We start from the raw sequence: 23,385 nt of genomic DNA, 5'->3' as shown, positions 1-23,385 counted from the left end.
GTGTCCAGCTCGAGCACTTGGGATGTTGTTGAAGAATTTACTGTTTTTGTCTCCTTCCTCCAATCACGTGGACGGGACTATTGTCTCCATTTTATCTCTTCTTCCATGAGCCTGTTCATGTAATCCTGTGATTGCATCACCCTTGTCTCTCTTTCTTCTACTGACAGCTTGCTGCTCTCTTCCTTCGGATCAAGATCTTGAATCTGTTGTAAGATTTCTCAGGTTTTGGCTTGTCTCTTCCCCACAACTTCCTTTTTCAAATCTACTAGTTGCCTTTTGAGTACCTAGAACTTCTTGAATAATTTGAAGCCCTCGAAACCTACAACTTGCATCAAATTCCACCGTTCTTTTACATGATATGAAAAGCCTTTTACCTTGAGCCACATTAGTTCGAATAGAAATTGTCTTGGTCCTCATTTATCTTTCTCTATCTCCAGGGTTATTGGGCAGTGATTGGAAACAGGTTTTGGGAGTCTTCTTTGCTTTATGAGTGGGAACATATCCACCCAATCCGGGGATAGCAGAAATTGGTCAAGCTTCAACATTGAAGGTTTTTCCTGGCCGTTGCTCCATGTATATTTTATGTCTCCCATTGGGATATCTACTAGCTCATGCTTGTTGACCCAATTTGTAAAGTCATATGTACTTTTGGATATGTTTCCTGCATTCTACCTTTCGAATGTGAAACACACTACATTGAAATTTCCCCATATTACCCATGGTTGCTGCAATTTGTTTCTAATCTCATCTAACTCAACCCAAAATTCTGATCTAAGATTTGCAAGGTTCGGACTGTAGACAGAAGTGAAAACCCATCTCCCTTTTAAAAGAACCAAAACCGAGAATTTGCCGCCCTACGAGTCTTCTTCCTCACACAACTCCAAGTACCACATCACTGCTATACCCCCATTCGAGCCTTCCACATCCAATGCGGCCCACTCATTTTCTTTGATTCCCCAAATTGAATCCAATAGCTTTTGGTCCAGTTTCTGCATTTTTGTTTCCTGTAGCGTCACTAGCTAGACTCTAGTGCGCTTGCAAAGGTCCTTAATTTACACCTTTTTTTTTTTGGTGGCACCCCAGCCCTCTAATGTTCCAGCTCAATAACATCTTCATTTAGACATGACATTCACCCCCTTCCCCCTTTTTCCCAATTCGTTAGATGCCCCTGAATCGTAGTTAATAGATCATTCAAGCCTCGCCAATGCTCTTATGCCCCTTGGGGATGAAGCCATTGAACCCTATTTCATTAGCTTGACCTTTTGAGCTCCTCTTCCACAAATTTGAGAGCTCAATATAGTATTCTTCAGTCTCCAAATGTGGCCCCAATCATTTTTGCAACAAGGTTTATTGCCCCTTTTATCCATTTCATCCCCGTCTTCTCGATCAGTCTCCTTCTCGTTCTGCAATAACAGTCGTCATGCCTTCACATTGCATTGCAATCTCTCCTTTTGTTTCCTGATGGGAATGATGTCCAACGCTTCAGAGAGCAGTTCTGCTGAGCTCAACAGCGGTCCTGCACTTGCAGCTTCATGTATGAATAGTGCCTTATCCTGTTCTTCAGCATTTTCTGCGTCCTCTGAATTCTAAAACACCACCAGCTCCATTGAAATGCCACTGCCTTCGTGTAATTCTTGTTGGAGGACGTTAGAAGGGAGTTTCTTTCTCCTAGCTTCAGCTCGAAACAACCTTTTGGCAGAAGGGGGTCTTCTTAACTTGAAGCATCTGATGAACCTTTCTTGAGTTTAGACATGTGTTCGCCATCTCTCCTCATTGGTAACTTCCCCTTGATACGTCGTCATCTGCTAGCTCGGATATACCAAGCTTACTTTTCTCTTCCAAGCCTTCAACCTGAGCCTGCTATTGTCCTCCGAACCTGACATCTGAGCCTACAATATACCGCTCTCTCTCTCTCTCTCTCTCTCTCTCTCTCTCTCTCTCTCTCTCCCCTCTCCATTGTCACATGTCGAGACAATATTCAAATCGCAACCCTGCTTATTTAATGCATTGTCCATCATCATCTCCTGCTTATATTCATTACGGCATCTGCCTTCCTCCTCTCGCATGCAAGCATACAGATAGCCACATCTTGTGTGGAGAATTTCTACTAGCTTCTGCATCATCCCACATCTATTAGCATGTCCCCTCCCTCTGATTTCGTGTTTCTCTTGAGCATCCAACTCGTGCTCCTTCCTTGTTTCCTCCTCTCTTGCCGTCAATGCCTCTTCTATCCGCCTCTCTCCAGCTTCTACAATCTCTTGCTCTGTCCTCTTCTGCCGCAATTCCTTCTCGAGATAACTTGACCGAGATTCTAATGTCGCGAATAGAGATGAGCACTTGATCTGGCATGGCCTTTTTCTTCTATCTTTTCACACATAGTTTCACCATTCATAACTCTTCCATGGTTTCCGTCACTCTATCAATGGCTACAACTTCACCGACTCCAGCTTCTACAATCTCTTGCTCCGTTCTCCTCTGCCGCGATTCCTTCTCGAGATAACTTGACCGAGATTCTATCGTCACCAATAGAGACAAGCACTTGATCGGGCATGGCCTTTTTCTTCTTTCTCTTCACACAGTTTCACCATTCATAACTCTTCCATGGTTTCCGTCATTCTATCAATGGCTACAACTTCACCGACTTAGGAATCCACTTCCATGATAATGCAGGGGCATTTTCACACCGGGCTTGTGTGAAGCAGGGGCACGCTCGGGGTGGATGGCCTGTCTGAGGTGGGTGGCTCGTGTGAGGTAGGCCCCACCTGTGTGGGGCAGAACCCATGTGAAGTGGGGCCCACAAGGGGGGTTTCAGCTGAGGGCCTGACCCATGTGAAGTGGGGCTTGGGTTATGAGATAAAGGGATTGATTTGCCATGCCCTATCAATTCGAGCTTTTAGAGCAAGTGGTTAGTTGCCTTGCATCACATGAATGCCTTAAAGAACCAACATTCCAATGGCAGATCCGATATCTATATCCAACAAGTCTCCTCCCTGAACTATGACCAATTAGACCACCGGCACAAGCTAGTTACTGACCCTTAGTTGAATAGAGCTCCTGTGAATAGTATGGTCTCTAAGTCCATAGATGGTCTCAGGGAGGCCAACACAACGTTGTTGGAGAGCATTTTCAGTGTGCGATCTGATTCATCCACCCACAATTTTTTCGAGCCATCTCCCAAGTCCTAATGTCAGTGGTCGAAGCCCCCTGACTTTTAGTCACAACCAGGCTTCACCGTAGATGCCTCCAGGTGTTCTCAATCACCGACTCTTTGAAGCACATGTCCGGCCCTTCTGGTTCCTACTACACTGTCACCGATCTCTCTTCCTCCACTTTCTCCTCCTCCCCTTTGTTTCCTTCTCCCCCTTTCTTCTCTTTTGCCCTCGTGAACACCCTACAACAGCATCTCTGAATGATCCAGAGCCTCCCCGAACCCTGTCTGGTACTACGGCTTTTCTTCTCTACATATCCAAGCCCCTCACTCATCTTCCTCCCCTCTCCCTCTTCCCCGGACCTTGTCTCCTTCCTAGAAATCTCTTTGTTGATTGTTTCTGGCCCATATCTAGCTATCTGCACCTCCAATTTCTTCTCATGATAGTTCTTGCTGCTGTAAGCTGCACCTGCTTGTTTTGCCTCCTCGCACATCGTCATCCTCACAAATGCGTATCCTCTGATTTCCTTTTAAGCCCCTTTTCTTCACTATTATCACTTCCATAACCTCCCTGCAGTTTCTGAAGGCCCTTTCAAAGTGCCATTCTATCAATTCATAAAGAATTTTAAAAAAAATAATGTTGGAAACTCTCTAAGCTTCCAAGTTTCCCGATCTCTCCCTTTTTCCTTCTTTTGGACCAGTGTCCAGCCCTCCTCCCCAAATCTTCTATCGAGGATTCCATCCTCCCCTCTGGCTGCTCCCTTTCCTTTCTCCTCTTCCCTGTTCCTGTCTCTCCTTGTTATCTCTTTCCACTCTTCTCTCCTTGAGCATCGTAGTCATCGGCAGTGATATAGATCTTCTCTCTTCCCTGCTGAAACCCCTGTGGTGACCTCCCTTTTCCCGGAACCCTGATCACCCTTGCAAGCTACCTCTCTCTCACATCTTCACCTTGAGGACTGATTGATGTCTTCAATGTTGAAGATGGGTTTGATCGCCCTCTCGAGCTCTGTTCTTGTTTTAGAACAGCAGGTATTTTGCTTCTTCCCCTCGAATCTATGTGACTTAAAACTCATGTTCTTAAACTAGCCATTATTTGAAGAATAGCTGCCAGGATAGTGTTCCAATTTCTGCTTTGTCTGCATGTTTCTTCATGTCTTGTTACTAGGTTCCTTTCTTGTGACGTGTTCATAAAATGATCTTTTGGTGTGAGAACACGCCTTTGGCCTAATTGACTTTGCTGATTAACTAGACTTGTGGTGTTTGGGTTCCCCCTTTCCCTTTTTTTCCTTCTTAAAAAAAAATCCTTGATCTGTATTTTTTGCAGTGCCTTGGCAGGGTTTTATACTCGTAATTTTGCGGAGAAAGTTCCTGATATAAAGCCACCTTCGCTCCAGGTTGCATATACTGCATGATGGTTTGATACCTTCTCTTATATCTTAACATGATATGTCAAGTGTGATAATTTATGTTAACATTTATTAAATAAGTCTTTTATTACTACCCTTTAGAAGTTGAGTTATGTAAAGCTGATCTTCTAAATAAAATGCCCTCCTTAAAGAGTCCAAATGAAAAGAGATATGCCTAAGATCTTATATAGGAGAAATTCGTTGACATTTTTTTTAGGAGCAACTGAGGGCCTGTTTGGAAAGATGCATTGCATTGCATTAAATGGAATTAACACCATTATTACACAATGATTATATGTTTGGAAATACCATGGTATTTTGACCATCCAATCCCACGTTTGGGATCAAAATTTTCTGTTAGGAAAAACACTATTATGTGAAACCAACTTTTGGTGGACACTGGAATTGTAATCCATGGACTAGATTTCACAACCGATGTCGGTCACCTATACTTACATGCAGCTCGCGTGTCACGTGTAAAGGGACATGGATGGACGACATGGATAAAACACATGCATCAATGTGGGGCCACAGACGTAGTGGATTTTGAAATCCACCTGAAATCCTGTTGTATCTCCTACTGGGACTGGAAGGCCAAATACCTAGACTTAAAACAATCCTTCTCATCAATTCCAAATGCCGGGTGGAATTTATATCCCACCTAATGCAATGCAATACCACCTAATCCTGCCTTCCAAACAGGCCCTAAAATATTATATTAATTAGAAAAGTGATGCAAGACCGATGCATGAACTAAGTAACATGTGAGATCAAATAACCGAATTAACATATTTAACAAAAAGACACAAACATCGCTATATTCATCGCAAATATCATGAAAATCAAAAGAAAATCATGCATAATCTTGACCTAAGCTATCAACATCGTAACACAAGATCATTTGAATAAAAAGAAAATAGGATCTAATGGATGTAGGGACATCCAATTAGCATAGGGTATAGTCCATTTCAAAATAGGAAATCTAATACAACCTAGGGTGAAAATTAAGGTTTGGGTAATTTAGGAAAGTAGGAAAATTCAGAATTTTAGGTTTAGGGTTAGGGTTTGGATTGTGGATGGGTATGGGAAGGTTGGGTTTAGGAGAAGACGAAGATCTGTGATGGGGAGAATGAAGAACCTGAAGAAAATACCTGGATGGGGGAGAAAAGAGGAGAAGATGTGGGGATAGATGGAGACTTCGCACCTTCGTTGATGAAGATTAGCCTTGCATCAATCTTCCTTCCAAATCGCATGGAAGTATCTTCAATTCACATGAAGATGGGAGAAGAAAGCAAGAGCTTTATTTTATTATTTTATTATTTTTTTAATCACAAAATTCAATGGGGGAGAGGTCACACGCCCCCAAGAAGTTTCAAAAATTACGAAAATCCCCATCTTGTGAATTTTAACGAAAATAGCCCTAGTCTAAATAAAATCAACTAAAACACTCATAATGTGTCCAAATATAAAATAATAAAAAATTAAATCCTAAAATATGATAAAGTCTAAAACTGACGTGGATGATCAACGATCAATGGCTCGATCATGCAATCCAATGACCCGATCGTCGCGTCCCTCCGATCCAATGGTCTGGATCACTCCATAAAGCAGCCCATGTGCATCTTCCTAGTGTGGGGTCTTCCAGATACTCGTACATGCACATGGGGTCTTTAACACGATCATGGGTACTCGCCTAGCCACAGGGAAATCGGCGCGGCCCGCCTCCTCTTTTGATACATACGTAAGGGTGTACGTAACGTGATGTCCTCATCAAAAAGAGGGGTTAATTCCAAATACATAAGAGAGATCTAGTAGTCATCAACTGCTAAGGACTGGGAATCAAGATTCGACTCTTTCTTACAAAAGTAAATGAAATATTAAATCTAGAAGTGAGGTTTCTAATTTTGTTAGAAACAAAGCAAAGCCCCCAAGGCTATGACCTATGTGCTACTTAGTGGATGACTCTAGCTGATTGCCCTTGATGATGATTGGTTCATTGAAATCTGCCCAATAAGATGCAGCCTGTCTCAATGCTATAGCTTCAGCTTGAGGTGGAGAGCAAGGTGAAATCAAACCTGAGATGGATAGTGAAATTTGACCAGAAGAATGTCTCAAAATCCCCCAATGCTAGCTGTTGACTGAGCTCTGTTGGAGAGATTGCGAACATTTGAGTGTCCATGAGCCGTTAGGGGGGTCAGTCCAGCTTATCGAGGCTTTAACACGATGATCATCACCGACCACTGTCACATAGTCTTCACAAATTTTCATGGGGGGCAGATCCTTGAATGATTTGGATGATGCTACCCATTCCAACACCGTTCCTATCACCTTGTCGATTAGCGACTCCATGGAGACTTGCATGTCCTTGAATATCCGACTATTCCTCTCCTTCCAGATGTCCTAACAAATTGTGGAAGGAAGAAGACCCCACAATACTCACCCCGCTTTTGTGGAAGGAACAACTTCCCTACATGCTAATTCCTCCTCCATCGAATGGTTTAAGACGCACTTGGTTTAAAAGCTCCCTAGAAGGTGACTCCACACCTAAGTGGTCTACCTCTAAAGCTATTTTCCTACTCGGAAAATTGATGGAGATATACAGCGAGAGGAAGAAGGATCTCCACATGATCTTTATTGACTTAGAGAAAGCTTACAATAGGATCCTTAGAGAGTTAAATCTAGTGGGTGTTGGGAAAGAAATGAGTTTCAAGAGGATTGATGCAGGACTGGATGCTCTTACCTGACATGATGCAATGAAATTAAAAGGCAAATTAACTAGAGCAATGGAATGACAAAATAAAGCTAATTTACCATAAATTCAGAAATTTCAGATTCATGACGTATCCAAATTCAAGCCTATGACAGTCTCGCAATGCGAATCTCATAAATTACTGATTAACCAGGACCTATGGGAGATAGAACCCCCATCCTAGCATAGGGTTAAATCTGGATTCAATGGAAATCATGTGTCTTGTACGAGCTTTGACATGTTAGGGCGGTTTAAAGGCTATGGAATATGCGAAATGGGTTTGGGGTATCTAGGCTTTGAGGAATTAAGGTTGGAACATTAGGGTTGAGGTTTTTGGGATTTCAAATTTTGGGATTTCAAATTTTGGGTCAAGGGTTTTAGGACTTAGGGTTTCTAGAATTGGGAATATGGGTTTCAGGTTGTGGGAATTAGGGAATTTTGATTTGGACGAGGGATTAGATTTTAGGTATTTGGGATTGGAAAAATTGGAAGTTTTGGAAATTAGGGTTACAGATTAGGGTTTTGAGATTCTAGAATTTCAGTTAGGGTTCTAGAGTTAGGATTGAAATATGGACAATGAATAGAGGGGAATGGAGGTGATGAAGTAAGAGGGACAAGGGGGAAGGGAACCGTCCTTACGGACAACCCCACACGTGTCTGTATAGCCGTATGGACATGAGTTTGGGTCCGAGGTAGTTTGGGTTGGGGTGGATGGGCTAGGGTTTGGTTGGGTTGAGGTTTGATCGGATGTGGGTTCTAGGGAGAAGAGAGAAAAACCAAAGAAGAGAGATTAGGGAAATTAGAGAAAGAGAAAAGAAAAAAGAAGGAAGATAATACCTTTTTGAGAAGAGAGAAAAGTAGGAAAGATAACTTGGAAATCGCTCCCCATGGTTTCGCACCGCCAATTCAATCAAAGGATGATTCTTTTTTTTTTGCTCAATCTCAAAGCAAAAGGAGAGAAATCTATTTCATTCATAACATGGCTAGGGTAGGGATGTTCAACCCTTTATAGTATCAGAAAAGACATTTTAGAAAAAGACGCTATCAGATAAGATTCAATATAAAGACGCGTAAAGAATTAAAAGTTGTTTCTAACTCCCTAATCTCAATACAAATATGAGCCATAAAAAAAATAATGAAACATCTACACAAACTAAACAACTAAACTATTTCGTGGCCTATGGAGGTCCACGATCAAGATGTTCGATGATGATGATCCAACCATTAGAATGGTCCATGTTCAAAATCCAACGGTTCGATCATCATGTCCACTCGATCCAACGGTTTGATGTGTCTATCAAGCTTCTATATGCAACCCATGTGTATTTTCCTACTATGGGGTCCTTAAAGATGCACAGACATGCACGTGGGGTCTTCAATGTGGTTAGGAATGTGAATTGGGCCAAGTGAGTCTCATGTAATGGTCGTCTATCCATAAGGAGATTGGCTCAACCCTCCTCTGGTATGGTGCTCGGATGTCCTCATCAATTCTCCTCGGCCGAGGAGATTTCGCCTCTGGTGAAATAAAGCTGCGGTGACACTCGAGGGGATTCGTGCCTTGTCACTGAAGCTCTGCCTCTGTGATCCACGTATTGTCTGACTTTGGTCCGCCCTTCCACTTGATGATGTATTCCTGGTAACCTCCATGTCGTGTGGAAACCACTCACTCATCCAAGACATCCTCTATCTTTTCTCTCTTGGTGGGTGTGTATGGAAAAAGAGGTAGATGCTGGGAAGAATAGTCGGGTGTAGGCCAAAGGTCATGGGACAAGCCAGGAGGGATATCATGAGATCGAGGTGATGGTCTGAATAAAGGCTAGTAATTGTAGATGTTGGACCCTTAAAAGATACAAGATCTTCCACATTGAATGTAGATTTAGTACCCATGTAAGGTGGAAGATCTACAACATACACATCGTGTCCCAAATTATTCAATATGTTATTAAGGTTCTGTACTGCGGGCTTGTAGTTTCTTAACAGTCCCTTGCAGAAACTGTTCATGCCTTATATGAACCATCACATAGGCACCCACCTGAAACTTTCTGAACCTGTGATGAGAGCCAACAAATATCTTATCCATTTCATTGGTCATGCTAATCCGTTTTCTAATTTCAACATGCGAATCATGGATATGACATGTAAATGCATTTGCGGACTCTGACGACCCATGTGAGACTAATGCGAGAATAAAATCTATGGGTTTCTTAGGCGCATCTACTTGCCTTTCCAGATCCGCTTCCTTTGCGGGACTCATTTGATTGTGAGGAAGGTTTGGTAGAGTCAACCTGGGGACAAGATTTAGGGCATGTTGAATGTTCTGCATGGGTGTAAGCTCATTTGGTATGTCCTTTAGGATAACATCACTAGACTTCCCCAATACCGGACTAACCTCAGGTGGTAACTTTACACTACCCTCGGGTGTAACCTCAGGTGACATCTTCATACTAACTTTAGGTGTGTCCTCACTTGCCACGTGGACATACACCGTCAAATAAGCTTTAGTCTCCCTTTCAGACTCTTTGGCATTTATTATAAGGAAAGACTCAAGCTGGAATTTCCTCTCATTTTCAGGATCACGTTTCTTGATGTCCTCCTTTTTTGGAGTGCTTTTGGGCGGGAAATGATTCAACTTTATCTTCTTACCCTTATGCATAAATTAATACGTATTCGAGCAACCAAATAGTGTCACATCGTGATTATACAATTAGGGTCAACTCAAAATAATGTGACCTATATCCATAGACCAAACATTACACGACATGTTTGTATACAAACCAAACTGGATGGGAATGGGACAACGCTGAGAAATTGGAATCGAAGATGCATCAACCCATGAGATTCAATAGGGTTGAGGGTGAGGAGCAACTATCAAACCTGAGCGATCCACGGTACCAGCAGAGACCGCATTGGTGCAACTGTCACTATCAGTGATCACATTGCTGTTTTTGTCACCACATTTGGCATAAGTGTGAAAAATTGAATTCTTGCACCAATCATCACTTTTTGTAGTTTGGCCTAAGGTGCATTTGACAACTACAAGTGGCATAGTATCTACTCCAACTTCTTCATCACTAGCACCAATTTTGGGCTAATATTCTTCTTCTTCCCAATCGCCTTCAACCACATTTTTATCCAACTTGTTAATGATGAGGGCCTTATTTTGCTCTTTTGTAGGGCATTGATGCGCGAAATGCCCGTATCCTCAGCAGTTGTAACACCGCACTTGTTCACCTCCCTTTGAACTGGTACTAGCTAGACCTTTATCCGTGACATCCGTAATGTTGGATTGAGTACTAGTAGGGGTTTTAGATTGACCCCCAATACTAGGCTTGGCTCCTTGGGAAGTGGCCTTGACATTGGACTCATGAGGGTCGAATCCCATCATGAACTGCAGTTTTAGATGCCGCTCAAGGTCTTGTAGCACTTGATAAGCATGCTCTAGGGTGTTGACATCGTAAGGGATGAGCTCACGCTCAAGCTCGGATCGGAGGCCCATCTTGAAACAAGAAAGTGTCACTAACGGGTCCTCGATGCTACATCGCATTATGTATTCATCGAATTTGGTGATGTAATCTGTCACGGGCATTGATCACTGGTGACGGGATTGCCACTGATCTAGGAGCCTCTGGTGGTACGAGAGGGGGATATACTTTTCTCTCAAAATCTCTTTCTTGGCCCATAATGTGACCGGGCCATCTCCAGACATCTCCATCTTCCCCTCAACATTTGTCCAGAACAATTTGGCTTGGCCCACCAAATTCATCATGGTGAATCTCACCCGACGACAATCGGACATAACGTGCCACTCGAAATAATGATCCATGTCTGCAAGCCAATTGAGAAAGGCCTTGAAATCTAGGCGACCATCATAATTTAGGGCCTCAACTTTCAAACTCTTCATGACTTTATCATCAAGATCATGGTGGTCTATATACTCTCCTTGGGGTGGTTGGGTACTCACCCTACCACGACCAACACCTCAGACGCGGCATCTTCCACACTGTCCAATTTGGTTTCCTCCATCTTTACTTCCGCTTGAGATTGACTATTTATCCCATCGTCGGGGTTTTCCTGGAGGGAAGCTTCCAACTGGATCATGCGAGTATGGATCTCATTCTCGAGGGCTACCAATTGATGACCGGTGGTTCTACTTTGGGCCTTGATGGCATTGATAATCTTGGCAAGCTGTTTCGAATTCATGATGGGGTGTAAACCAAAACCACGCCCAGTATGAGTGGGCATAAAACGGGAACCTAAAGGGGAACCTTAAGACTAAAGACTTTAGATGCAATGTGATGAGAATGGGAAGACTGTTAACCCTAGACACGACAATATGAAAACCGTACTTTAAATGTAACATGAAAGTCCTATGCTAGACCTAGGCTCTAATTCCAAAATTTGATGCAAGACGGAATGATCTAACCTAATATGATGCCATAAAATTAAAAGACAGATTAACTAGAGCAATGGAATGACAAAATAAAGCTAATTTACCATAAATTCAGAAATTTCAGATTCATGACATTTCCAAATTCAAGTATATGATAGTCCCACAATGCAAATCTCATAAATTACTAATTAACCAGGACCCATGGAAGATAGAACCCCCATCCTAGCATATGGTTAAATCTGAATTCAATGGAAATCTTGTGTTTTGTACGAGTTTTGACATATTAGGGTGGTTTAAAGGCTAAGGAATGTGAGAAATGGGTTTGGGGTATTTAGGCTCAAACAAATTAAGGTTGGAACATTAGGGTTGAGGTTTTGGGAGGTTTCGGGTTGGGATTTCAAATTTTGTGTTAAGGATTTTAAGACTTGGGATTTCTAGAATTGGGAATATGGATTTCAGGTTGCGGGAATTATGGATTTATGACTTGGACAAGGGATTTTTGGACTTTGGGGATTTGGGTTTGGAAAAATTGGGAGTAATGGAAATTAGGGTTGCGGATTAGGGTTTGAGATTTTAGAATCTAAGTTAGGGTTTTAGAGTTAGGATTGAAATTAGGGACAATGAATAGTGGGGAATAGAGGTGACGAAGCAAGAGGGACAAGGGGGAAGGAAACTGTCCGTACGGACAACCCCACACGTGTCCGTACGGTCGTATGGACATGAGTTTGGGCTGGGGTAGTTTGGGTTGGGGTGAATGGGTTAGGGTTTGGTTGGGTAGGGATTTGGATTGGATGTGGGTTTTATGGAGACAAAAGAAAAACTAAAGAAGAGAGAGATTTGGGAAAGTATAGAAAGAGAAAAGAAAAAAGAAGGAAGATAATACCTTGTTGAGAAGAGAGAGAAGTAGAAAAGATAACTAGGGAATCACTCCTCGTGGTTTCGCGCTACCAATCCAATCACATGAGGATTTTTTTGCTCAATCTCAAAGCAAAAGGAGAGAAATCTCTTTCATTTATAACATGCATAATGGCTAGGATGTAGACGTCCAACCTTTTATGGTATCAAAAAAGACCTTTTACAAAAAGGCGCTTGTAGATAAGATTCTCAACATAAAGACGCTTAAAGAAATAAAAGTTGTTCATAACTCACTAATCTTAACACAAATATAAGCCATATAAAAAATAACAAAACATGTAAACAAACCAAACAATTAAACTATTCTGTGGCCCATGGAGGTCCACGATCAAGATGTCTGATGATGATGATCCAATTGTCAGAATGGTTCACGGTCAAAATTCAACGGTTTGATCATCATGTCCACTCGATCCAATGATTCGATGTGTCTATTAGGCTCCTATATGCAGCCCACATGCATCTTTCTAGTGTGGGGTCCTCAAAGATGCATGGACATGCATATGGGGTCTTTAACATGGCTAAAAAATGTGAATTGGGACAAGTGGATGTAAGGGTCATCTAGCCATAAGGAGACTGGCTTAGCCCTCCTTTGGTATGGTCCTCGGATGTCCTCATCAAGGTTATATTGACATGATTAAGGATATGTATGAGGGAGAGGTAATATATGTGAGGACCACTAGTGGAGAGACAAGTGAGTTCCCAATTACTATAGGCTTGCACCAGGGGTCCACATTGAGCTTGTACCTTTTCATACTGGTTATGGACGAGTTAATGGGGCATTTGTAAGAAGAGATCCCATGTTGTACATTGTTTGCAAATGACATAGTTTTGATTGACAAGGCGAGGGAAGGCGTAAATGTATAGCTAGATTTATGGAGGGGTGCTTTAGAATTTAAATGATTTAAAAATAGTTGGACTAAAACAATATGTGGAGTGCAAATTTAGTAACTACAGGAGCGAAAATGAGGAATTAGTTAGTATTCATGACCAAGAAGTTTCCCAAAACGACACTTTTGATAACTTTTGTTAACAACAATTCATGGGAGTGGAGAGATTGAGAAGGATGCTGCCCATAGGATTCAAGCTCGGTGGAAGAAATGGAGATCTGTCTCTGGAGTTTCACGTGATCATCCTGTACCACTCAAACTGAAAAGGGAGATTTTATAGGATCGCTATAAGACCAGCCATGCTTTATGATAGAATGTTGGGTAGTTAAGGAACAATATGTTCATAGGATGAGTGATAGATGAAATGAGGATGTTGAGGTGGATAAGTGGCAGGACATGGAAGGATAGAATTAGATATGAATGCATTCATGGGAACTTAGGAGCGGTGTTTTAAATAGCTATGCTATGTAGCGTGTAGCTTATGCTATGTAACATAGCTTAGCTTAGCTTTAATGCTACATGGGTCATGAAAATAGCTTAAGTCGTGTGTAATCTATGCTACACGATAATTTGCATATGCTACACCCTACATAAACTACGCTACACACTACATAGCTCACATTACAAGTTATTTTTCACAACAACATTAAAATCGAATAATGTTTTCAATGATTTGTTACAATTTTTCTATTTTCAATAAAAATTAGTTACAACTTCAAAAATAAAAGTTAATCTTTTCAATGCTTTTAGTAAAATATTACAAGTAACAATATAAAATTTCACATTCTCTCTCTTTGAAACAAAAAAACAATATAAATCAATTTAGCTGCTCCGTCTTTATCTTTATACTTAATCATTGCACCTTCCTTTTACTTCCAGTTGTGTTTGGTTGCACTAAATATCATGAAATTTTGTTAAATTTCATTATTAATCAGTCTAACTTGTTGCACAATATCATGAAATTGGTGCAACCAAGCGCAACCTTGACCAAAAAATCTAGAAGTAAAATGTAGCTTACGCTACACGCTATGTAGCTTATGCCTTACACTTCAAAGGGGTGAATGCTATGCTACAATCTCGTTACTATTTAAAACACTGCTTGGGAGCAGCACTAGTAGGTAATAATACGAAGGAAAGTAGACTTAGATGATTTGGTCATGTGCAACGGAGACCAAGAATGCAGTAGTTAGGATGAGTGTCTTGGACTCTTTGTAGGGGAAGGCCCAAAAGGATGTTGATGGAGGTAGTAAGAAAAGACTTGATGACCTATGATCTAACTAAAGGTATGGCCCTTGATAGATTGAAATAGTAGAAAAGGATTCATGTAGGTGACTCCAATTAATTGGGATAAGGCTTAGATGATGATGATGAAGACTTCTTCATATAGAATGCCATGAATAAAGACATTCTTGAATTAAGTTGTTGAATAAGCCAACCTTTAGAACAACAACATTGAGAACAATGTGCATGTTTGTAGGTTTGACCACATGACTAAAAGTATCATTTAAATGAAGATCATGTTGTTGATCATAGCCTTTGGCAAGCGTGCAACATGTTCCTCTATCCAGATGACTTCCTTAAGTTAAGTAGGGTTTTTATGCCATTTCTTGTTCTAACTATCAGCTTGTGACTATTGTAAACCACAATGAACTTCAATCGAAACTAATTTTCTGAATTTCTTGTTGTTGGACATGTTGGGTGATGCATTTTGATATCAATTCTTGTTATGACATATTCTGTTTCTTTTCTTATTTTCTTTTTTTTTTGTCAATAGTAATGCCCTTCACCCACTCACTTCTATCATTTTTAATATGCTATCTTGTGTTGTCTATTAACAACTGCATCTTTTGTATTATCACTTTCGTATGCTATCTTCAATGCTAAATATCCATGGAACTATGTTGGTCTGTCACATCCTCCTCACCACCATCACCTCTACCACCACCACCATTATCAGGATTTTGTATCAGGGGTTCTCTATCTAATGTAATAAACTATTGCAGCTGTTGGTGAGTTTCTGGCAAGATCCAAGTGAGCACGTGCGTATGGCTGCACGCTCTTTATTCCATTGTGCCGCCTCACGGTCTATTCCGCTTCCCCTTTATGGTCCAAAACTAATTCAGCATGCACTTCATTCGAGCCACATAAATGGAGTTGGAGTAAACATTTGTAAAAATACAGGTGAGACATCTACAAATAGCTTGTTGCATGGCCAGGGGGTCAGTGAAACACAAGGGGGTTATCAGGATGACGAATGCAGCATACTTTCATGGTTGGAATCATTTGAAATGGAAGACTGGATTTCTTGTATTGGGGGAACGAGCCAAGATGCAATGGCCTCTCATATTATTGTGGCAGCGGCACTAGCTGTTTGGTATCCAAGCATTGTGAAGCCAAGTCTTGGTAAATTGGTTGTTCATCCATTGATGAAGCTGGTTATGGCAATGAGTGACAAATATAGTTCAACAGCAGCTGAACTCCTCGCAGAAGGGATGGAAAGTACATGGAAGGCGTGTATTGGTCCTGAAATACCTCGTTTGATTGGCGACATATTTTTCCAAATAGAGTGCGTAAGTGGTGCACCAGCTAACAATGCCATGCAAAATCCATCTTTGGCCGTAACTATTCGGGAGACTTTGGTTGGGATTCTTCTTCCAAGTTTAGCAATGGCTGATGTAATTGGATTTCTAAATGTAATAGAAAGCCAGATTTGGGCTACTGCTTCGGATTCACCTGTTCATTTAATTTCGCTCATGACACTCATCAGGGTTGTTCGTGGTTCTCCAAAACCCTTGTCTCTGCACCTTGATAAGGTCTGCACAACCAGCTACTTTAAACAGTATGCATTTTCGATGGCTATTGTTAATAGCTCTCAACAGTCAATGTTGCTGTGAATAGTGATTTTGTACTTCCCATGCCACTGTTCTATCACTTAAATTTGTTGTGAAATATAAATGCCATCTTGATCATTACTTGCATTGACTGTGGCACATCTTCCTTGTCAATTGCATGTATTCAATCGCCAATTTCCATGTCAGTCACATGTCTTGGGTGCCTCTCCATTTACTAATTTTTTTTAACTGTATGTGTGCATCCAATCAACATTCTTCATGTGATGGAATTCTTAAGTAAACCTTCTCCTCTTACCATATAGAAGACTTACTGCAGATGTGAAGAAAGTTAAAGATGCAACATTTTATGATCGAACCAGTTGGTTTTAATTGGTCCATTTTTGCTGGTCACAATCTTATAAACTTGGACGACCTTTTCTTTTCCCTTGTTTGTCATGTATGCATGCCATGTTGATAAGTTGGAGGGCATAATAGGAGCTGGTGTTTCCATTGCTAATCAGAAAGAAATATGTAGTTAGAGAACTCTTCAAGTTGTTGAACTGAAATGTAAAATGCGATATGCAAGCAGCTAAACCAAATGCAATATTTTCATTAAAAAAACAATTTTAATATTTAGATATTTCCTATGGATCTACTTGGATGATAACCAAGGATGTCAAGATTGCCGGACATGAGACAGGAGCAGACCGTCGTGCGTTGAGTGTCACTTTGTAACAACAATCCTTTGGTTTCAAAACATTGATCATTAAAACTGTTGAATGTCTTTTTGGAAGGGTTGAAAATGTCAAATATGTTACGAAATGGATATGATAATTGATGTAGAAAATAAATACTATCTCTAATGTGCATATGACTACATCTACACTTACTAAAGGTATGACATACAACATCCTTGCTTTAAGAGCTGCTAGGCTTTTAACTTCAAAAAGTAAATGAAATTGCATGTCTTCCTTGAGGACTATTTCATTTTCTGGGTTGGTATCCAATCACCTACAAGCAAAGGCACTGCAACTTGAGGTGCTGTGCCAACTATTCCACTAACCTGCCACTTGTTCAGGACATTCATACCTTGAAAATGGGGGGCCCAACCATGAAGATCAGCTTTCTTGAAAATCACACTCTGATGCAGGACAATTAACCACTTGTTCTAAAAGCTCGAATTAAAAAAGTTTGAACTGTTAGAGTATGACAAATTAATCCCTTTATCTCATAGCCTGGGCCTCACATCTCATGGGTTAGGACCTCGGCCGAACCCCCCTCGTGTGCCCCAAATGGCCAAATCACATGGGTCGCCCACCCCGAGTGTGTCCCCGCATCCCACAAGCTACCTCACTCGAGCCTGGTGTGAAATGCGCATTGATCACCCCCGGTGAGGAGTCTCGAACACGAGACCTCCCCGTGGGCTTCGCCCACCCCGAGTGTGTCCCTGCATCACACAGGCGATCCCACTCGAGCCCGGTGTGAAAATGCCCCTGCATTAATCACCCCTGGTGAGGAGTCTCGAACACGAGACCTCCCGCTCTGATACCAATTTGATGTAGGACATGAAAATTAACTATGATGTGCAAGATCTCAAGCTTTAGATCATACTAATTCAGAAACAATCACATAAAAATTCAATGTCCCACACAAAAGCTCAAACATTCAAGCAAGGGGAATCTATGCGGGTCCAGGCCTACACATGTTAGGGTTGGATCACTAAAAATTATGGACCAAACAATACTCAAAGGGAAGTATATTCATCCACACATGCACAGAAATATGTTCCAAATCCAAGGGATTCAAAGGTTTCAATTCATAGAACCCTAGGGTTAGGAAAAAAGGGCAAATAAATTGGAATTAATGCAATCTAGGGTTAGGGTTATGGAAAATAAGCAATAGAGGAATGAAAGAGGGAAAAAACTGAACCTGGCGACAGTCCACATGCGTGGATAACGGGCCAGACCTGCCGCACGTGCACAGGGGCCTGGCCGCACGTGCCTGTGGGACCCGAATGGAAACCGACTTCTTGAGTTTGGTCGGCTAGGGGTGGGCTCCAAAACCTCCAATTTTCAGGCCGATCCGATATACAATCTGTGTGTGGTGCTCCGCCGAAGTTTCAACCCTCCTGCAGGGCCAGATTCTGGAATTCTGCTGTATAGAGAAAAACTGCTGCAATAAAGGAGGGATTTGGAGCGTAGATGATTGTAGGAGGAGATTTATGGATGGTAGAAGGTGGAGGCAAATCGGGATAGATGTGGCTTCGTACCATGATAGTCAACCCCTCGAGGAAGGGGGAGTTTCACACCCAATTGGATTTCCACAACTCAGAGGCTCAGAGGAGTAGAAAAAACGCAGGAATTTTTATTAATCTTCAATGAGACAAAAAACCTACAAGGGGTGCTTATTTATAAGAAAACCCTATACCCTAAAACTCGCGCCATGTGCGCAACCTATTGCTTGGCGACGAAGTAATAAAAAATAACAATTAATCAAAGCAATATAAACCGTCGATGATACTCCTAATAACAATAATAAGCAAAACCCAAAGTACTAAATTAATTGGAATAGTGGGCCATGATCATGAGAACCCATGATGGGATTCACATGACTATCGGGTCCACTCCAACGAACCAAAACGCAGCCCTCTAACTAAGAGGCCCTCCTTGGACATCGTCATTGATTCAGATCGATGGTGGGGCCCTCCTTGCTTACGTGCGTAAGGGGGCGTGTATGTGCGCGAGATGTCCCTATCAATTTTCCCCGGCTGCGAAGGTTTCGCCACTGGTGAAACAAAACTCTTGAACCGCTTCGAGATGTAAGGATCGTCTCTGAAGCTCCTCCTCAGTGAGCCACGTATTGTCTGAAGCTGGGCGTGACTTCCACTTGACCAATAACTTCTGAAACCCGCTGTCCGATATGGATATTATCTGATAGTCCAGAATATCCTCTATCTCCTCCCATAGGCCGTACAAGATGGACAATGTATCAGTGGTCCCCTAAAATGCAACTAGATCCTCCACATTGAATGTGGAATTAATTCCCATGGAAGGTGGAAGATCCACCACATACGTGTTGAGACCGTTTCGTTTTATAATTTTGAATGGTCCAGTGCTACGCGCGTATATTTTACGAATGACTCCCTGAGGGTACCGCTCTGGCCTGATGCGGACTATCATAGAGTCCCTTACATTGAATTCCTTGAAACGTTTATGTTGGTCTACAGAAAGTGAGTAATGTTCATTACTAGTCATGATCTTCTGCCTGATTTCTTGATGCCATGAATGAATGTGATGCGCAAAAGACTCTGTAGACTCTAACGGCCTATGGGATAGTGATATAGGGACATAATCAATAGGTTTCCTAGGTTTATAACCAGTAACGACTTCAAAAGGACTTAGACTTGTGGACTTATTGACCGAACTATTAAACGTAAACTCGGCTATAGGTAGTACGGTGTCCCACGTCCTGGTGTGCTGTATATCCCTCACAGGGGGAAACTCATCCGGTAGATCATCAGAAAAGATATCACGAAACTCATCTACTACCGGAATGGCCTCAGTGGGTAACTTTAAACTAGCCTCTGGTGCACTCTCTCTAGCCACAAGGCCGTACATGTTGTACGACTCAAAAAGGTGGTCCATGTCTGTTAACCAATCCTGAAAAGCTTTAGAGTCAAAGTGGCCATCAAACGTGTGAGCATCTATTCTAACTCCTTTGAGAAGTTGCGCATCAGGGTCATAGTGGTCTTGATGTACCTCACGGGGTGGGTGCACGGGTGTGCGCCCATAACCGATTCCTTGACCACCTCCATTCCTTGGTCTATCCTCCTGACCACCTGCCTGAGATTGAGTATCTTCCCCAATGGTGGGGTTTGCCCTCGCGGAGGTCTCTTGCTGGGTAATGCGCATATCAAGTTACTCAAAGCGTTGGTCCATACGTTGTTCCAAGCGCCTACCCAAAGACTCAAACTGTTGGGTCAGCTTGTTCATTGACTCTTGCAATTGCTCCATGTTTAGTGTAGGGTGCAAGCCAAAACCACGACCCGTACTTGTGGGCATACAACTACTAACTCAATCTAAGGACCTTCTACTATGACTATATGCGCCTAAATATGACTAAATGCTCCTATAGGACTCTATATGGAGAAAACGACATAATACTACTTAATTTCCAGCAACCTATCTGTCCAAAAAATCTGTCAACAGAAAATCCAGCAAAGAGATATGCGGATTTTCTGATAGCAGAAAATTCAGCAGCCTATATCAGAAATTATAGACCTTTAAACAACTCTATATGATGTTACTTAATGCATAATAGACACAAATAAATTAAACCCTAAACATGCAATGCATTCCCCTACAAGAACCCCTTTTCCTGGGATAATGAACTGCTGAATTTTAATAGAGTTTGTGGTTGAGATTAAGTTTAGATTAGGATCTTTCTTTTATTTTTTATTTGTTTGAATACTAGGATCTTTCTCTTATCATACACAGATTTTTTTTTTAGATGCTATATGGCCATTGTGAGTTGATGAATAAGTTTAACTTATTTTCTCTATTCAACATGGAGAGAGATTCTCCCTCCTTGATGGTGCGACTCCAGCTGAAGGCAGTGAGACACTCAAAGAACCCTATACCAGAAGTTCTAGGTTTGCGTGATTTCAAACATGGTCTTAAATCAATAATGTTAACAATATTCTTTATTCATGTATATGAAATTTATTAGAAAAAGATGGGGGATGTGTCATAAGTTGGATGCCTCTTGGAGAAGCTGGAGAAGGCCACAGAGAACCTAGTTGGATGATTCTTGAAGCTTTTCTTTTGACTCAAGGCTCATTGTTAACTGAATATTAGAAGTTGTTTGGGCATTGCAAGTTCCATAACTTGGGAAAACTTCTGGTTAGGCACCAATTTATGGTTGTTTCTCAATGTGAATAATAATCCATGCATTGAATTTTGTGCACGGGCTAGGTGATTTTCAGTGATAGGTTGCATATAGTTGGGAGATGTGAATAGGATATGCTATTTTAGGTCACTTGTGAGTTTAGTTACTTCTGAAGAGAGGTAGCCCAGAATTTATGAAATGCTAGAACTTGGGATAGTTTCTGAGACTGTTCAGGGATAGAGCCACGCGAGTCATGATGCCCCTTAATCTTTCCTATTATTTTGAATTCCCCCCTTCAAACTGGATTTGTAGTTATCATTATATACTGTAATGGACTTCATTTGCGGGGTTGAGTTCTATCTTCATCTCCCCAGTTAAACACCTTGTGTCAGAATGGGCGGTCTATGTAAAGGCAGCCTTAGCTGCCCTCCCATTTTGAGTAGTCCTGTTTTTTCTGTCGGGTTTGTATTCTTTTCTCACTTTTTGCGAGTCTTCTAATAAAATTATCGTTCTCTCTCTCTCTCTCAAAAAAAAAATAAAAAAAAAATAAAAAAAAAAATAAAATCTTCATCTCTCCAGCTAGAATATATTAAGTATTCATAAAAAGGCCTAAAATTAGAGAATTGAATTCCTGAACAAGATAATTTGGAAAATATGTAATAGGAAATGACATATGGATATAATTTGGAAAAAATGGCATATAGTGACCTTTTCCCTCTGTTGCAGTCCAATTCCAGACATTCTGTATCATAGTTGGAAGTTAGAACCTTTACTAGAACCAAGGACAAACTAATAATATAAGATGATACAAAAAACTGTACAATTAAAAAGATTATGTAATTGGATGTTTTTTCACCCCATTCACATTGAAATTCTTCATCGCTGACTGCAAATGTACCTCGACCATTCCCATTGTATTAAGGATCATCTGTCCTTGCCCTCATGTTTGCTTGATTTTCCTGTGAGATTCTTGGAATCAAGGCATCAAAGTAATGGCATATTGCCATTGTTTTTAGAGGAGTCAGACGTCAAGTGTGTATGCATCATGATTTTATACACTTACACGAGACACCTATATTTCTTGCACAGTAGGGCGCTTAGAGGTTATCGTTCACAGTACGATTTCTCTGAACCTACAGTCTAGACTCGGATATGTGGTGCAAGCTACCTTTTTCAAACTATAGGATATGAAGAAAGAAAAGATTATGTCGAAGTTGCCAGGTTCTATTTTCATCTTGGTTTCTTTCTTGATGCATGGATTAAAAACAAATCTCAAATGCTTGGTATACCTTCTTATGGCTTGTTTTTGCTAATTTTATGCGATACGTGGATTACAATAAATTGTGTGTGTGCACGTGCCCACATGTGTTGTGTGCATGTGTCTGTGTGTGCGTGTTGCATGTTGTGTGGGTGTGTGCATTTGCATGTGCGTGCGTTCGTGTGCACGGATGCATGCATGCGTGCGTGCATGAGTGGGCATGGGTGTCGGTGTGCTTGTGTGTGTCTTTGTCTGACTGCTTGTGTGCACACATCTTTGTTTCAGGCTCTATACTTTATTTTACAGAGAGAGTGTTTATCTTGCAGGCTGTAAACTTTATTTTGCAGACTATGGACCATGGGAACTCTGTCATGCGCAGAGCTTGTCTCCAAAGCTCCATGGCAGCATTACGAGAAGTTGTACGTGTTTTTCCAATGGTAGCTCTGAATGAGGCATCAACACGGTTGGCTGTTGGCGATGCAATTGGAGATATCTGCAGTGCTACTATTCGTATTTATGATATGCAAAGGTATTTGAAAAAAAAATGTAGATATTTAGGCTTTGTTTCGTTTGTCTTCAAATTGTAGGGCATTAAAGACAATTCCTTTTCCACGAGTTGCTTTTAGTAAAAATTGAAAAAAGAATAAGAAATGGTTTCTAAAACTTTTTTTGTGGTCAGAATCCTCTTTCATTATTTGGATCCTCCATTTCCTCTTTTCATCAGAGTTCCTCGGGGTTTCTTTCAGTGCCTTAAATTCCAGATGGTGGTTTCAATATTTTCATAATATAAGAGCCCCACATCTTAGGTAGAATCTAAAGAAGCATTTGAAGGGTGGCTTTGTTGTTATTATTATCATTATTATTATTATTATTTTGAAAGGTGGCTCTGTTATTTGAAGGGTGGCTTTGTTATT

The 23,385-nt window shown here is 41.2% G+C and overlaps 1 protein-coding gene across 7 annotated transcripts in view; it reads left to right on the top strand.

The window, feature by feature from the left end:
• The window catches only part of LOC131245027 (uncharacterized), a 53,564-nt gene that overhangs the window by 13,039 nt on the left and 17,140 nt on the right, over window positions 1-23,385 (top strand). For 5 of the 7 annotated variants that reach the window (XM_058244189.1, XM_058244187.1, XM_058244186.1 and 2 more), the window contains 3 exons: window positions 4,473-4,542; window positions 15,499-16,308; window positions 22,798-23,000. In XM_058244189.1, coding sequence (XP_058100172.1) covers window positions 4,473-4,542; window positions 15,499-16,308; window positions 22,798-23,000 — 1,083 coding nt within the window. Of the gene's footprint in view, window positions 1-4,472; window positions 4,543-15,498; window positions 16,309-22,797; window positions 23,001-23,150; window positions 23,280-23,385 lie in introns of those variants that run through there. The other 2 variants (XM_058244191.1, XM_058244188.1) reach the window with 2 other exon arrangements.

The sequence above is a fragment of the Magnolia sinica genome, chromosome 5 (genome assembly GCF_029962835.1).
Source record: "Magnolia sinica isolate HGM2019 chromosome 5, MsV1, whole genome shotgun sequence".
NCBI lineage: Eukaryota > Viridiplantae > Streptophyta > Magnoliopsida > Magnoliales > Magnoliaceae > Magnolia > Magnolia sinica.
This window is presented reverse-complemented; position numbering and strand designations above follow the sequence as displayed.